Source organism: Vicugna pacos, chromosome 24 (genome assembly GCF_048564905.1).
Source record: "Vicugna pacos chromosome 24, VicPac4, whole genome shotgun sequence".
Classification (NCBI taxonomy): Eukaryota; Metazoa; Chordata; class Mammalia; order Artiodactyla; family Camelidae; genus Vicugna; species Vicugna pacos.
This window is the reverse complement of record NC_133010.1, coordinates 13,250,634-13,266,879: the sequence shown is the minus strand read 5'-3', so window position 1 is coordinate 13,266,879 and position 16,246 is coordinate 13,250,634. Positions and strand designations below refer to the sequence as shown.

The 16,246-nt window shown below is 42.6% G+C and overlaps 2 protein-coding genes across 5 annotated transcripts in view; one reads left to right on the top strand and one right to left on the bottom strand.

Moving 5' to 3' along the window:
- The window catches only part of KLHL14 (kelch like family member 14), a 180,229-nt gene that overhangs the window by 16,152 nt on the left and 147,831 nt on the right, over positions 1-16,246 (bottom strand). For all 4 annotated transcript variants that reach the window (XR_012063850.1, XR_012063853.1, XR_012063852.1 and 1 more), the window contains exon 4: positions 4,627-4,716. Coding sequence is in view for 1 of the 4 variants with exons in the window: in XM_031690320.2 (XP_031546180.1) it covers positions 4,627-4,716 (90 nt within the window). In the remaining 3 variants the exon portion in view is untranslated. The remainder of the gene's footprint in view (positions 1-4,626; positions 4,717-16,246) is intronic.
- The window catches only part of LOC140688924 (uncharacterized), a 203,904-nt gene that overhangs the window by 141,326 nt on the left and 46,332 nt on the right, over positions 1-16,246 (top strand). The window lies entirely within an intron of this gene.

Genomic DNA, 16,246 nt, shown 5'->3' with positions numbered 1-16,246 from the left:
TGTCCACGCATTTGGGGGAAGCATGGCTGCTATGCTGTAGCACACGTTCCCTTGCTGAAATGGGAAACATGAGTCCTCAGAGCTGGTTAACCAGCTTATCTTCTCTGTTGAGCCGAAGAAACACAATAATGCCTCCAAGATATTAAAATGAATCTTATTTTACATACAGATTGACACCGAAACAAGAAATAGAAGCAAAAGAGGAGATTTCATTTTCTGTGTGGCACTTTGAGATGGCGGTCATCTAAAGCACCTGAGGTCTTACAGTCTTTTTTTGTGTAATTGTTAATACATGTGTAACTAACCACTGAAATATAGGTACCAAACTTCAGCACAGGAATAAACAGGCATATGTGTGCGTGTGTATGCGCACACTCACACAGCATGTATACACAACACAGTTATTAACTGCACAATATATATTGTGCACTCAGTATGTGCCTTGTGTATTCTAGGTTCTGGAAAGATATTGGTAAACAAGAAAGAAAAAGTCCACATCCTTCTAATACATAAATAAATAAACATACTTGTAAAGAAATAAATATATGCATATTATCAAGTGAAGAGGAATTCTAGAAAGAAAAATGAAGCAGGGATTGATTGGGGAGGCCAGTTTCAGTAGGATGGTCACCTGCTCATGGATGGCTCCTGCAAGCCATGCAGGTATCTGTGGAAGGAGCCTCTCAGGCAGTGGGGAAGGGGAGGACAAAGTCTCTGCGCTGGCCAGGCGTTCAAAACCAGCAAGAACGCTGGGGTGACTTGGACAGAAGTCAGAAGTATGTCAACGTCCAGACACAGTGTGCCTTGTGGACTGGTGTCAAATTCTGTCTTTTGTTCTAAGAACATTAGGAAGTCCCTGGAAGGTTTTGAGCAAATGAGAAACACGGTCTAATTTCTCTCTTACCAAGATCACTGTGGCTGCTGTGTAAGGAACAGGCCGTGGAAGGGCTGCCCTGGGAGTGAGGCGGCCCGCACAATCGTCCTGGCAAGAACTGGGGGTGGCTCGAGTGAAGGTGGAGGCAAGATACCGTCAAGTTTGGGATGTGCTGTATGGCCATGGCCAATAAACTCTTCTGATAGATTGAGCATTGGTATAAGGAAAAGTGCGTAATTAAAAAGGACTGCCAGGTTTTCAGCCATTGTGACTAGAAGGAATGTCCTGCAATTTGCTGAGTTGGGGAAGGAAGTGGTTGGGGGTTAAGGAGAGAAGCCACGAGTTCTGTTTTGGACCTAACCTCCAGAGGCCTGTAGGATCTCAAAGTGTGGGTGGCTGGTAGGCCACTGGCTAATTGAGGCTGCAGGTGCAAATTCTGGAGTCACCAGTCCAGAGATATCGTTTAAAATCAGAACGGGATGAAACCCTCTTGGGAGACGGTATGGAAAGAGAAGAGAATGAGTCCTGGGAGTGAGCCCTATGGGGAGAAGAAGAAAAACCAGCGAAAGAAAGGAATTCTCAGGGCTGGGAGGAAAAGTCTGGTATTTTGGAAGCCACTTCCAACGGGGTTTCAAGAAGAGGACTGAGCAACGGAGAACTGACTATACGATTAGGAAGCATGGGGGTTGGTTGTGACCGTGACAAGCGCTGTTCCCGTGGACAGGAGGGACGAAAGCCTGCGTGGGGACACCTCAGGAGAGACTAAGGTGGAAGAAAGCAGAGGCAAGAGGGTAGGCAGTGCTTCTTAGGACTTTTGATATGAAAAGATTATAGCCAGAAGATGCAGCATCCAGAGGAAGTTTTATTTGGTTGTTGGTTGTGTTTTTAAATTCAGAAGTACTCCAAAGTCCTTGAGCAGGCAAAAGGGACTGAGGACTAGGCTTTAGGTTGGAGCAGAAACATTAATAAGAGGCATATATTTGACCTAAAATGTCTGGGTAGCAATGGATTTGGTAGCAGCAAGATAAAGTTTTTTCCCCCCTCTTCTCTTTTTTGTTTAGTTAATTTTTTTTACAGGGGTAATTTGGTTCATTTATTATTTTATTTTTAGGGGAGGTACTGGGGATTGAACCCAGGACCTTGTGTATGCTAAGTGCACGCTCTACCACTTGAGCCATATCCCTCCCCCCAATTTTTTCTTCTGATGCTTCTGTTCTCATTAAACTAAGAAGGAAGGCCCTCAGCTGAGAGGGAGGAGGGAGGTCTTGGGGAAAGAGGTATTTGAGGAGAGAGCAGGTGTGAAATAGTTAACTCGGAGGGTGGAAGAAAGCGCTGACCAGGGAAATTCAGTGGGGTTGGCTGGTTCATAGCCAGCATGGGTCAGTAGTAGCCAGTGTGGCTTTGTGGTTTTCTAGGTCCACATTTAGTTGCTGAGGGGGAGGAGAAAGATGCAAGAGAGGTTGGGTTTAATCAGAACTGGGGCTTTAGCAGGCAAGGATAATAGGAGAGAGGGACATGGGTGCCCTGGCGGGTGCACTAATGTGACTATGGGGGGAGCAGGTGAACGTAACCTCGTAACCTCCATAAGGGGGGAAGTGAGGACGAGGGGAGGCGCACACGGGAAGGAGGAGGGCAGAGTGAAGGAGACCGGATAACCGCGGATAGCCGCCACATAAAGGGACAGCAGGTGGTAAAATCTGAAGACATCCTCTAAGGTGGTGGGTTTTAAGGATGCAGGAGCGGCAATGATAAAGAAGTAGAAAAGCTACATGCCTCTAATAACATGAGGTCTGAGGGCGGGGGCGGGGAACAGAACACAGTCCCCATTGAAGAGGGTGATGGGAAAACAGTGCTGTCAGAGAACAGCCAGGTTTTGATTAGAAAAGAAATTTGAGGGGACCATTAAGGGGAGAGTTTAAGGATTACAGGGATCTTGTTGATGTGAGACTATGAGTTCCAAGGTCCACGTGGGACGGTTCGGATGGTCTGATGGGTGGTAAATCAAATTTTATCTGGAGATGTACAGAAAGAGTTAAAAGTGCCAGAAGTGAGTATGACCCAAAAGACTGGGATTCCACAGAGAGGCTCCAGCTCAAGGAAGGTCACGTAAGAATGTTTGTAAGAATGTTTTTGTAGAATTTACAGTCATTTCCCTGCAGGAAAAAAAAAGTCACTTTTGATAGATTCCAAGGTTAATTTCCAAATGTATATGAAGATGAACATTGTTAAGAGGAATGCAGTTGCATTGGAGGGCCGTGAACCCCGCTGGAGGGAGCGGATTTTCTGTGTTGCTGTCTAAGGTCTGTCTCATAGGACTGGGAGGTACATAGTGCTCTGTGAAAACTGAATTGTCACCCCAAGACTGGTCTTTTACCTAGGAAGGGAGGTGGGCTGAGAGAGCACTGTCATTATAAACAGGACTTTGCAGTCTTCCTTGTCATGTGTTAGGTTTTAATTTGGCTTTCAAAAAAACCAAAAAAACAAAAAAACCATTCTGCAGATTCTTTCTTAGATAAACCTGCTGGCTATGCACTGTCTCCTTACAAATGCTCCATTCAGTTCAGATTACTTCCAAGGAAGAAGAGGTTAAACAGTAAATGGAGAGTTTACAGTGCGTTGTGTATCTGCCAGGGTTTTATTTTTATTTTTGTTTTTTTTTTTAAAATAACATATCAAGTCTGTCATCACAAAGAAAAGTTAGAGGAGAGATACTAAATATCATTTCTGTTCCTAATTCAAATCTGTTTCTCCCAAAGCCCAGGAAATGTCTTCTTTCTGACACTGAAAGATATGGACACACAAAGCTGATCTTGAGAAAAAAATGTCCCCTTCTCTTTAAAGAACTGTTCTTGGAGAGTGCCCTGTTTTCCTTTAAGACTGTCTAGAATGAACAGATGTAACAATTTTCTATAATTTGCCTTGGTGCAGATGCTGAAAGGGAACATTCCCAATAAAATATACACAGTATATGTAATTTCAGCTGGATGTTCTGGGGTTTTAAAGTAAAAATGTGTACCTGCAAGCTGTTTTATGGTTTCTCAGTCATAATGATCTCTGTTACACAGAAGGCTACAACTGCAACTCCTCCTTCACGTGCAAGATTTCCAAAAATACCTCGATAGTTTTGCTGTGTTCTGCAAGGCGCAGCGTTCTCCCTGCGTTTGGCTTGGGAAGTTATTAAAATGTTTCATTTCTCTCCCTGATGCATTTTCGAAGTAGTCGCCCCAACAGGGAGGATGGTGGGTCATCAGTGGATGAAGCCCTTGCAAAAGATGCAGCAGCCGGAGTGGGTTTCAAGTAAGGATGCTGCAAAGGAACTGCAGCTGAGGTTACGTACCGCACGCCGGCAGATGACGCTCATTTACCGAAGCTGCGTGTTGTTACATTGATAACGTGGGAGAACGGGGGTGGGGAAGGTGGCGAGAATTCTTAATAGCTGCCGCTTGCTACCTGCCTCTAGGGAGTCTGGGCTTCTCCAGTGGCTGTCCTCAGGGGATGGATGAGGAGAGGGGCTGGGCGCCATGGCGAAGCCAAATCCCCAGACAGTCCGCGAGTGAACGCACTGCTGCGGACGCCCGCTGCCGGCTCTACGGCTGACCCTCCCTCCGTCGTCAGCCCGCTTCCCGACTGCCTCACTCGTCCCTGCTGCTCGAAATACGTTTTCCATGGTCGTTACAAAATGGGCTGCCACCATGGCCGTTCGGCACACACGTGCTTGCTGAGCACCTGCTATTAAGGTGTTCAGTAGTTACCATTAGGGTTCCATTGGTCCTCTCCGCCCAGCACAAACAGGAAGTTTTCCACCTCCACAACGCAGTGGTGGGCGCTGTTGTATGGCATAACTGAAATTGAGAAAGAAAACAAAAAGACATGTGAATTTTCCATCCTAGGACTTGCTGCCTTGGCTCACTAGTGACGTGCTCTCACCAAAGTGCATAAAATGTGAGACGAAATCAGAAGGAAGAAGGGCATGTAGGCGGCGGAGCGGGGCACCCACCATCCACAGGGGCTCAACCGTGTCTTCCCAGCAACTGCAAACCCAACCCCTTCTGATTAATTTTACATAATGTTATTCCGCAGATTAGTCAAGAACAACCTGTCGGGCTGCTTGCGATTCGTAAGTCCTCTTCACCTGCCCGATGAGGGGGATCGCAGTCTAAAACCATGACTGACACTGCCAAAGGGTCAGGACAGGGGCTTACTTCTTGGAAGAAATAAGCAGGCATACACTCGGAGCCATGAGGATGCTCTGCCCAAACTCGGCTGGCTGGCAGTCTTTCCACAAACAGACTCAGGGTGCTTGGTTGCTTTCTATTCCACAGCAATGAGCAAGCTGAATTTCCATACAGTTTTAAGTTTTTAAATTAAGGTCCTGCTGATTTAATGCCTTCTCCAAATGTATACGCTTAATTTCCTGTACAATGTCATTAGCAGCACAATCACACATTTTCTATCTATCTGCTTAAGAGCTCTTCTGGAACAAAGATAAAAACTGCCAGGGACATCACAAATATCCGTTCCCCTCGTCTGGCCCTCCTCTGCCCCAAGGTGGTGGCTGCAAGGAGGGGGTATGTTTCCGAAACCCACCAGAGCCCGGTTTCTCTGTATTTGTTCTCATTTACACTGTCTTTTGGGAGACACACACGACCGGAACAGGACGCCCCCGCCACCCCGCATGCAGAGCAGCGTTCGTCTCTGCTGTTACAGTATCATATGGTAAATGTAAACGTACACGGCGTTGGTTATCCTATCACACGCAGTGCTGTGGGCCCAGTGACACCCAGTAGGAAAAATGATGTCCTTGTTCCGCTCATCATATGGGCACCTTAAATCTAGGTGAGGACAAATGGAGAGGTGATGTGCATGTTCAGGCAGGGAACTTATTGCTTGACACGGATCAACAGAGCACTTAAGAAACCAGTGCACTGGGAAATCAATATGAGTCAGGGCCAGCTCTTACTTTGTACTCTTGTGCCAATGGTGAGGGAGAGAGAGAGAGAGCCTCTCTCATACCCAATTTATTTTGGATGATATATATCTCTCATTTCATTTTGTTTTTATTACCTTTTTAGTTTTCTCAGAATGCACTTTTGCTGGCTAAGATATGTAAATAAAAAGAAGAAGAAACAGGCATAGCTTTGAAACCTTTAACACAGCCTCTGAAAGAACAAATCAGATCATTTAAAGCCTCTTGTTTAAGGATTTTAGGAGTTTTAATTATTTTATTATGTATTCACTTTTTCCATGAATATTCATTGTTTTTGAATTTATATCCACAAGGGAGATGGCTTTGGTACGGAAACCCTTGATTTCTGGGATGATGTAGAAATTGGGTGTGCTGTGGATTTGTGTAGTCCACGAATTAGATCGATTTGATTAAGGGAGTCATCTCAGGAATGGCCTTCTGCCTCTTGACCCTCAGTTATCTCCTTAGAAAATGCTTTTAAACATACAGCTCCTGCCGACTTCACTTCTCAGAGCCCACTGGGGCAGAGTATGTTGAGTTCGTGGAGCAGCTACCATTGGATGACGGCATATGTTTTGAACATCTTTTTTTCTTTTCTTAAATTAACTCACCATTGTTTGGATTTTGCTGCTGGTTCCAAACTACTGAACACAAAACTCTGCTACCCATATATTATGTATATCATGTACATCACGAACAGCCTGGCTTTACCCTGGTTTATCATAGTGGCACCTGTGCAAACGTACAGCGATGATCGTCACCTGTAAGCATCTCTTCACGTGACACATGAGTATATGAAGAGGCCACTGACCACAACCAACATACTTCATGACAACCACTCTTCCAGTATTTATTTTAAATTTTTGGTCAGTTTAATGCCCCCATTTTATAAATAAGAAAAAAACTGTTATTATGTTCTTTTTAACTGGAAGTCCAGCTTTGTAATACAGCACAGACTCTGTTGTTCTAGCCATTTACTTGCTCCCATTCGGGCGGAAATTAAGTGAAGGAAATAGTACATAATTTCTTCTTAAGCCTCTTTCTCATTTGATTACTTCTATTGTTATGCTTTATGCAAACAGAGGAAACTGTTGCACTAAACCTACGATTGAAACCTTCAAAATAAGAGAGGGTCTTTGAAATGCTAATATAAAGGCTACTTGAAGATATTCTTATTTATCTACCAATTTTTTTCTCTTGTTTTAAAACTTTATACGCTATATTTCTTGGCTATTTCAGCAATTTCATTCCTGAATTATTGTCTTTTCTGAATTATTACCATGAATCGAAAGGCTATAAATACACGCAAATAACTCTTAGATTTATTCTGCATGTAAAATGCCCCAAATTTATTAGGGAAAAATCTATATGAAATCAGTGCTTGAGTTTTGCCAAAGACCTCGTTTCTTTGACTTCTGATTAAACCTGAAGGAAAGCAAAATAAAGGGGGCAGTGAGCAAGAGCAAACATGTTTAAAATGGCACTGGGTACCGCATTTATGTCTTTTAAATAACAAGGAAGACATGCCTGCTCCCATCCAGGGCTGGACGCCAGCCTCGCCCTCACAAGCAGGTATCATCCGAGAAGTCTGTACTCTGTGTTCCTATACAGGCCGGTGTGAGGTGTGAGTTTTTAGCGTGTCAGTCAGTGAGTTAGAGGGAAAGGGTAAAGAGAAGCTAATCAGGATGAAATGAGATTAAAGGCTGTCTAATTTTACAGCAACTGTGATCCATCAGCCACTGTGAAAGTGACAGTGGAAATGAATGATGGAGACAGACAGGTGGGGCTGTACATTTCACTGATTTATCCTCAAATGCACTGGGCCTTATTTTATTGAGTGAACATGACCGCATTTATCATGACTGTCATCTAAACCCACTTCCCTCCATTTAAAAAGGTCACTTTACTCGGAGGGAGTAGGAGAGAGGCACTTAAAACCGAACAACACGTGTTTATAAGGCCCTTTGTGAGAATTCTCGACTTTATGCAACAAACTAGCGGTGCTAGAAGGGAAGGGGGGGAAAGCCAGAAAACTGAAAACAAAGTAACCTTCCGTCATCCGAGGGAGCGCATTCATTTAGTCCCTAAATCTGAAGCCATTTGTACCATTTTTGCCTTTCCCATTCCACACACCTGCCATTCTATTCTGGTCTGGGGGGTTCAATAAAACATTTACATTTCGTATTTTTAAATTGAGAAAGTAGGACACAGGCCATACCATCCAATAAACCTGGAGACGATATTAAGTCACAGTATTTACTCTGCAGAATGACTCGTCATCACACACTCAATAGACGTTACCAATTGCTACACGTTGAATCTCCGCCACAATTCACTTATATACCTGTTCGTTGTTTCCCCATAATTTTAAGGGCTTAAAAAGCTCAGTGACACAAATTCTTTTACCCTTCCCTGTACCAGTGCAATAAAATATCCTGGCATATTATGCACAGAATCGATCTTCGTGGATAAAAATGAAGGGTCAAACCCTCAGAGTACTTTGTGTTACTTTTCATAATAGTAACCATCATTTGCCAAACATTTACGATGTGCCAGGCGCTGTGCAGATGCAACATATATATATACACACACATATATATATATGTGTGTGTATATATATATATATATACACACACACACAAATATACACACACACATATATATACACACACAGATATGTAATTATATTTGTATCTAGTTACCTATATTATAGTTGAAAATGTAAGTTTTGTTCTTGCTTCTGTTCAGGCAGAAATTGTGTGAGGGAAAAATATATGACATTATAATACATGATAAAATATGTCTATATTTTATTTACCTATAGCTTTTATTTAATACAACCAATTACAAAGGAGACCTTCATTTTATTTCTGTAAGAAATACTGAGGCCTTGAGAGGTTAAGGCACTTGTTGAAGGTCATACTCAGCTAATGAATGGCAGAGATAGACTCCAAACACAGGGACAGCAGGATCCCGCCCCACGCTCTTATCCATTTCACTCTACTGATTTTCAATAGGTATGTGCATCCAACCAGCAAGTAATTACTGAGTACCTGTGTGTTCAATGATGGTGCTCCTGAAATTTCTGTATAATTTTTTTGTATAGAATCATATTTTAGATGTTTACTATTTTCACATTTAAAGGAATCCTTCAATTAAAGCAAGTGGACACTCCTTAAAAAATTTTTTTCTATAAATCCACCTGCTTAGCTAGTGGATTTTCTTAAAAGTACAATATTATGTATTTGATGGAGCCAGAAAAACACTGACCAAATCAGCCAGTGGAGGATGGGTAGAGTCTCTTGGCAGAGAGTTTTTATTTTTATTTTTTCAAACAACAAGGGCACATTTCAACCTTGTAAGCGGATCCAAAGTATCTTGGGTACAGAAGCCCCTTTCCTGCCATATCAGGTGTGCAGGGGTCTTGCTGTATTTATGAAGGCCTTAATCTGCTAGAGACCCACACTGCTGTTTCCTTCCATATTTTATATCTAAGGAATATATACCTCTTTCAAAAGAAGGTATAGGTATCCTTTGCAACCACAAATTTGCATGAGCATCCACATAAGAGATTGCACAGAGCTATGTCAAGTTTATGGGTTTGCTAAATAAATGGTTACTGAATGCTTATCATTTCCATGTAACATTTATGAAGACCTTGATTTCCTTTTGGCTTCAAATACATAAATTTGCAAAACTGTCAAAGATGACATACTTAATCTTTCTGAAAAAGTAATGTCCGTGGTAAAACCACAATCTTATAAAAGGCAGTAACAATAGGCTTTCTCCCTATCACTGGCCCTCAGCCTTTCAGTTCCCCCCGGCAGACTCTGTCACTGTTACTGTCTTCTTGGATTTTCCTTCCAGAGAGACCACATCTACATCATTTTCCTTAATACAAATGGCATAGGTTCTATGGGCACACTTTTTAGTACCTTGCTATTTTTGCACTCAAGAATACATTCATTTATTCATTCCTCCCCAATCAAATATCTGTTCAGCTGCTACTCTATGTCAAGCAATGTTCTACCTGCTGGGGAAGTTATGATGAACAGCATCAAGGAACGTTCTAGTCAGGGGAAGCACGTAGTAAAAGATATACACAAATAAATAGGTACTCTTGTGTCGATGATAAGTGCAATGAAGAAAAGTGAAGCAGGATAAGAAGGGACAGGGGGAGGAATTTTGACAGTGGTCAGGGAAGGCCTTTCTGAGTAGATGACTTTTGAGCAGAGAATTGACAGATGTGAGCAAGGCAGCCATGCAAGTGTAGATGCAGGAGTAGCAAGTGCAAAGGCCCTGGGGCACAGGTGTGGACTGTAGCTAGAACGGCAGGAAGACTAAGAACAGAGGGATCTGAAATGAGGTCTGTGAGGGAGACTGAGACCAGCAATGGTGCAGTCTTGGTCAGAGACAACACTTGGATTGTCTACCATCACATTCTGTTTCAACAGCCACACAGTTTTCCATTTGATTGAGTGTCCCATAATACATTCCATTCCCTTTTGGGGCCATTAGTAAATGATGGCCATTTACTAATTCATTCAACAACCATTTACTGAACACTCATTCTGTGCAGACACTTTTCTGGTTGCTGACAATGCACAGGGAGCTAAGCTGACAGTGTCCCGGATCTCCTAGAGCTTGCGTTACAGGGGAGAAAAGGACAGAAACAAATACACAACGGCATGCATAGGAGCACAGCCAGGTGATGACGGACTATGTAAAGAGGGAAAACATGGGACCATGTGTTAGAGGGTGAGTGCCTGGCTACTGCTCTAGCTGGGGTGGTCGGGGAAGGCCTCTCTGGGGAAGGGCACTGAAGGTAAATTTTGAAGGGTGAGATTGGGCCATTTTGAAGGGTGAGAAAGCAGAAGGATTCCAGGCAGAGACTCTGAAGCACAGATGAGCTGGATGTGCTTGAGGTGCACAGAGAAAGCCTCTGTGTTTAGAGTCCCAAGGGTGAGGGCCAAGGAAGCCTGAGAGAAGTCAGGAGGCAGGCAGAAGCGGGGTCCATGGTCTTCCTAAGCCAGGCTAAGTGATGCGGGTTTTATTCTTAGCATGATGGCAAGGCACTGGAGGGGTTTTAGCAGCAGGGAGACATCATCCGATGTAAGTTTTAAAAATATCACTCAGGCTTCTATGGATGTTGTGGGAGCAAAAGGGGGAAATGGGGGGTGATGGGGTAGGGTGCTCTTCTATGGTCCAAGCGACAGATGGTGGAGGCTTGATCAGGAAGGGGTGCTGAGGTTGGAGGGAAGGGGGTGTGTGTTGAAGGTTGCTGCTATGACAAACAGCCCCCTGCTGAGTGTCCTCGTGCACAACACTCATATACAGGAGTTTATCTATAGGATTAATTCATCCAAGCGAAATTTCTGGGCCAAAGGATGGGTGCATTTAGATGGAGACCATCACACCATACCTACCCCCTTTTATATTGTATCTTTGCCAACGTGGTAGGTGAACAACCGGCGTCTAGTTAAAATGTATATCTCCATTTATTTAATTATGAAAGGAGTTGGGCACCTTTTCATATGTTTCAAACTCATTTGTATTTTCTACATTTTTCTGTTGGTTTTTGTTTCCTTGATGAGTAGCCTATAATTATGTGATTTCAATTTTTAAAGTGCTCTTCTCTATGGAATGATCTAAACTGGCAAAATCGATGATATTTTGGAAGCATGGTATTGCTAGAATATATATTTGTGAAATATTTACTTATTGAAGCGAATTCAAATAGCAATTACAGGCTGTTGAAAAACAAATGCAACCTGAAAGAAAGATGCCTCGCTTTAATGACTTTGAATGAGTATTTCTTGCCATAGGATCATAGAGAATTTTTTTCTAAAAATTTTTTGATTTTATAGTAAACATAATTGAGAAACGTAAATGTTTAAAAATTTACTAGTTTAATCCTACCATCCTGTCTTTCTGCAAAGATCCAGCAACTTGGCCACTGCTTTTCTGGAGATAGAAACAGACACGTACTAAAACATCTTTCATGAAGCAGGTGCTTGATAGTAATTACTGAGTAAATAATCCAGCGAAAAGGCTCTGTTATTTTTTTTTTCTGTTGTATTTGGGCTGTTCTATCCCTGTAAACTTACAAATAAATGGAAATGTTTTGTGAATTTGGGGATAATTTGATCATTATGGATAGTTAGTCTGGAAAATTAAATCCTACAAGAAATCCACATGATCTGAAATGATCTGAATTCAAGAGTAAGTTGGTCGAGGTTCTGAATTAATCCCAAACACATTCTCTCTCATTCTCAACTTGTTCTGCCCCCACGGAGCCAGGTTCCCATAGTCCCACTGGAGACAAAGTTATTGAAGTGAGATCAAGATGTATCAATCTGAAAAAAAAGTGCTCATGTGTTAGGCTTTGGAGGCTGTACAAGAACCAAGGGCTTGTTTCTCTTTTGTAATTCAAAGCTGTGTCTCAGGGACCTGAGTCTTCCTGACGATGAGTATTGCTTTGTTATCTATCTGTGTAACTACTGTAGTACATGCGTGCCTTCCCTGTGCACCTGCCAAGTCCTGATACAGTGTATTAACATCACCTGTCGTTTGTGCGTCACCCTCTAGAGGATCTATGAGCTCCTTTGAGGCCAGACTGTGTCATCTCTATAGCTTTACGCTAAGCACCGTGCCCAGAACGTAGGGCAGCGCAGCTTTGGGTGCTGTTACAGCTTTTATACCTAATAGAGTCATTAGAAATATTAGTGAATCAATAAATGTTAGTAGCACGAACGAGTGAATGAAGAAAGACTGTGGAATTTGCTTTGGAAGATGTAAAAAATGTGATGGGTACCTGAAGGAGGAATGAAGTCAACGAAGGAATGGGGGGAGAGGGAGAAAGATATGCTTTAGATCTGGGTTCTGTGGCTTCCAGAAAAGACGTCACCCTCAATGCAATACACACGTTATACCAAGGAGGTTTGTAAGTTCTTCACAGAGTGACATTTCTTTAGGAACTACCATGGGCCTAACAGTGCCAGGGTCAAAGGTTTTCAATAAATCCTTGTCGATTCACAGTTTTATCTCTGAGCACTTAAAGGGAGGAGAGTGCTAACAACCAGCGAGGCTGAGGGGACTTAAAATAGGACTTCTATTAGCCATTGAAGCCAAACCGACTTTCAAGATCCTATTTTTATTTCAATTAGAATATTTTAACTATTATCTCCCAATACCATGGCTGTTATTACAACATAGCCACTATTTTATTTTGGCTACATCTTGGCATGTTAGTTAGAATTTAAAAATAGTTTTATTTTCACTTTTGGAAAGTAAAAAAAAAAAAAATTGGGAATGAATTTGCAATTTTGTCCAAAGATTAGGGGTTTTTTTCCTATTAAATAAAGTGTTGTGTTTTCAGAGACCCGCTGATGAAACATGCCAGTGCTTTGATGTTTGTTCTTTCCTTAGTGTCAGAACAGTGTCCTCCCGATCCAGTCTTCCTGGGGGAGTGAGAAATTGCACTTTTGTGCTGTTCTACACCTACAAAGGCTCATTTAAAAAACAGTCAACTCTGTGAATGAATGGAAGTCGCCGAGCAACACATATTATTTAAACTCGTGGAAGTAACAGCCAAAGGTCACTGGATGAAACGCAAGAGGACAGCGAACATGACTGGAGCAGCTTAAATGCTCTTAGATGGTGGCTTCCCGGTTGCCCCAAGTTACTGACGGCAGGAGGAAGGAAGCAGGTACGGGCCGTGTAACAAGGAACTGGGAGGAAGCGTTTTCTCGTGCAGACCACACATACTCCATGTTGGAAAGTGAACCCTGGTGGCTCCCGTTAAGACCCCGGAGATGTTGTCAAAAGAATCTTTATCAACTCATTCATTCATTCATTGCATTCAAACGTATGTGGCGAGGAATTAGGTGCTGGGCTACACGCTGGGATGCCGCTCCTCTATTCCAGAGCTCACGGTGCAGAGAGGAAGAGAGCGTGTGAACGGAGACGTGGGACGCACCGTGTTCTAGGAGGAGAGCAGTAGAAGCACCAGGAAGGATGTGACTGTAGCTTCAGGGAGAAGTTGCCACACATACACCAGCTGCGTGGCTGCACCATTATCTTGCTCACCCCCGAGTCCCTAGTGCCTAGAAAAATGTCTTGTATACAGAAGGCAGCGGATAAATATTTGGTAAGTTGATGACAAAACAGTTGAGTTATATTGAATTGGATTTCTGTAACTGGCAGCCGACACTTTTAACTTTCAGCTGGAGAAAGTAAAGCAGTTTGGTTAGGGTGAAACGGTAATTCAGTAAGCATGTGGCTTTAGCTACCAGGGTCGATGCAGGAGACTTGCGTGCAATTTGCCCTTTTAAATGGAAGACGGTAGAGTGTCATTCAGATCTAGGTTTGATATCTCGTAGCTGTGTGCATTTAGAAGTCTTGATTTTCTTCATCAGTAAGATGCAGATTGTAATATCTACCTCATAGGGCTATTGTAAGAATTCAATGAAATTGGATAACTTATAGAAAGCACCAGGCTCATTACAGAACAACTATAAAAGTTAGTTCTTTTATTGTCCCCTTTCCTTAGTTCCTCCTCTAAATATTCTTAGATAATTTAGTTTTACAAAGGAAAAAAAAAAAAACTCCAAATAAGCAAAATTCCTTCCTTTGCAATATTAACTCGGCATGAAATTGTTAAACCACGGATTTGATATAGAACAGACTTAAAATACACTTTTGGCTAATTGAGGAAGAAATGTATGGTTCCTGAAAGATTCACAGCTGGACTGTGGCTAGGATGAAGTGTTACAGGTCTACATATTAAGAGGTATGTTGTGGTCTAAACTACTTCCTCTCAACACACGTTTCATGAGGAAGGATAAGAGATTTCATTTAGTTTTTACCTAACATATATCAGACACATGCTGGGTATAAAACAGAGAAGGATCCTCATGTCCAGTGGAGGAAAAATTTACGTGCACACAAAAATATAATGCAAAGTAGACTGTAGTTGATGATATAAGTCCAGAGTACAGAGAAGAATGAAGCAAATGAAGAATAATATGTTTCCAGTTGTCTTGGAACATAAGAGATACAAGGAGGTTTGTGCTGCGCCCTTGAAGGAAAGGTGGGCAGTGGGCGGTGGAGAGGGGCCTGGGGACTCCAGGCAGTGCCGTCTGTGTGCACAGAGGCACGGGGGCTGGGGAACTGTTGGGCAGCTCTGTGGGGCTGAATGTCAAGTAATGGTTGAGAAGCAAAGGGATTTAAAGTTGGAAAAGCAGCGTGAGACACAGTCATGGAGGTCCTTGAGTACCAAAGAGTCCACTGCTCCCAGCAGAGAGGCCGTGAAGGTTTAGGGAAGGGAGGAAAGCCTTAACCCAGTGAACAGGGACTAGATCCTGTCCTTAGATCCTGCTAACATCCTTTCATCACCTGGGTATGTTTCTGCTCAAATAAAAAAGCCGTCATCTTAAAGATCATAAACGCAACAAAAGAGATAAAGGCCTATTGGGAGAAAAAAGAAGAGCGTAAGCATCTTCAAGTGTTGATTCAGAAAAAGGGAACCATAATCATGTGTAAAGAAAGGCTAAGAGGCAAAGAAATTGCAAGAGGGAGATATCAAGAGGGGAAAAAAGACCATTAACTAAAACGTGACAGTGGGTATACATGTATTACGTGTGGAGAGGGAGCAGGCAAGAACATCTTTATAATAACCTGGGGGAAGAAGGGAGGAGCAGTGCTAATAACTAAAAGTAGGTATTATTGTAAACGAGACTGTCATTCAAGCACGACTTCCAACTCGATTTGGATTCTCCTTCGCTCCAAGTTGATAAAACTACCCCCACAGAACGTTAACTACTCTAACACTGTCACCCTACAAAATCTGAACCACTATTTAGCTCTTACCCTCCAATAAAATAGCTAATGAATTGTCTTCCCTCAGGAACAGCATCTGAGCTTTTCTCTTTTCCATCATCCCTCACACCCTGGACCCCTCATGTCCTTACTTCCCTCCTGACTGAGCTTAGATTTCAAGGCTCCCCTTGGTAATTAAAAATTTCCTGGCACACATACTCAGCTCCCTTACTCCTTTCTCCATTCATCGTACTTGCATGGAAAAACCAAATCTTGGTTCTATCCAGCCTCACACAACTGATTTTTATACCATCATTTAAAACTCATGTTACTGTTGCCTGAAGTTCCCACTGCGTTCCCCTACACCATTCATTATCCCTTTCTTGCTAGATCAAGGGTAACCAAACTATGGTGCATGGGCCAAACTGGGCCCACAACTTGTTTTTATAAATAAAGTTTTATTGACATGTAGCCACACCCATCCATTTATAGATTGTCTATAGCTTTCTTGCTACAGTGGCAGAGTTAAATGTTTGTGACAGAGGCCTAATGGCCTGCAAAGGATGAAATCCTTCCTACCTTGCCCT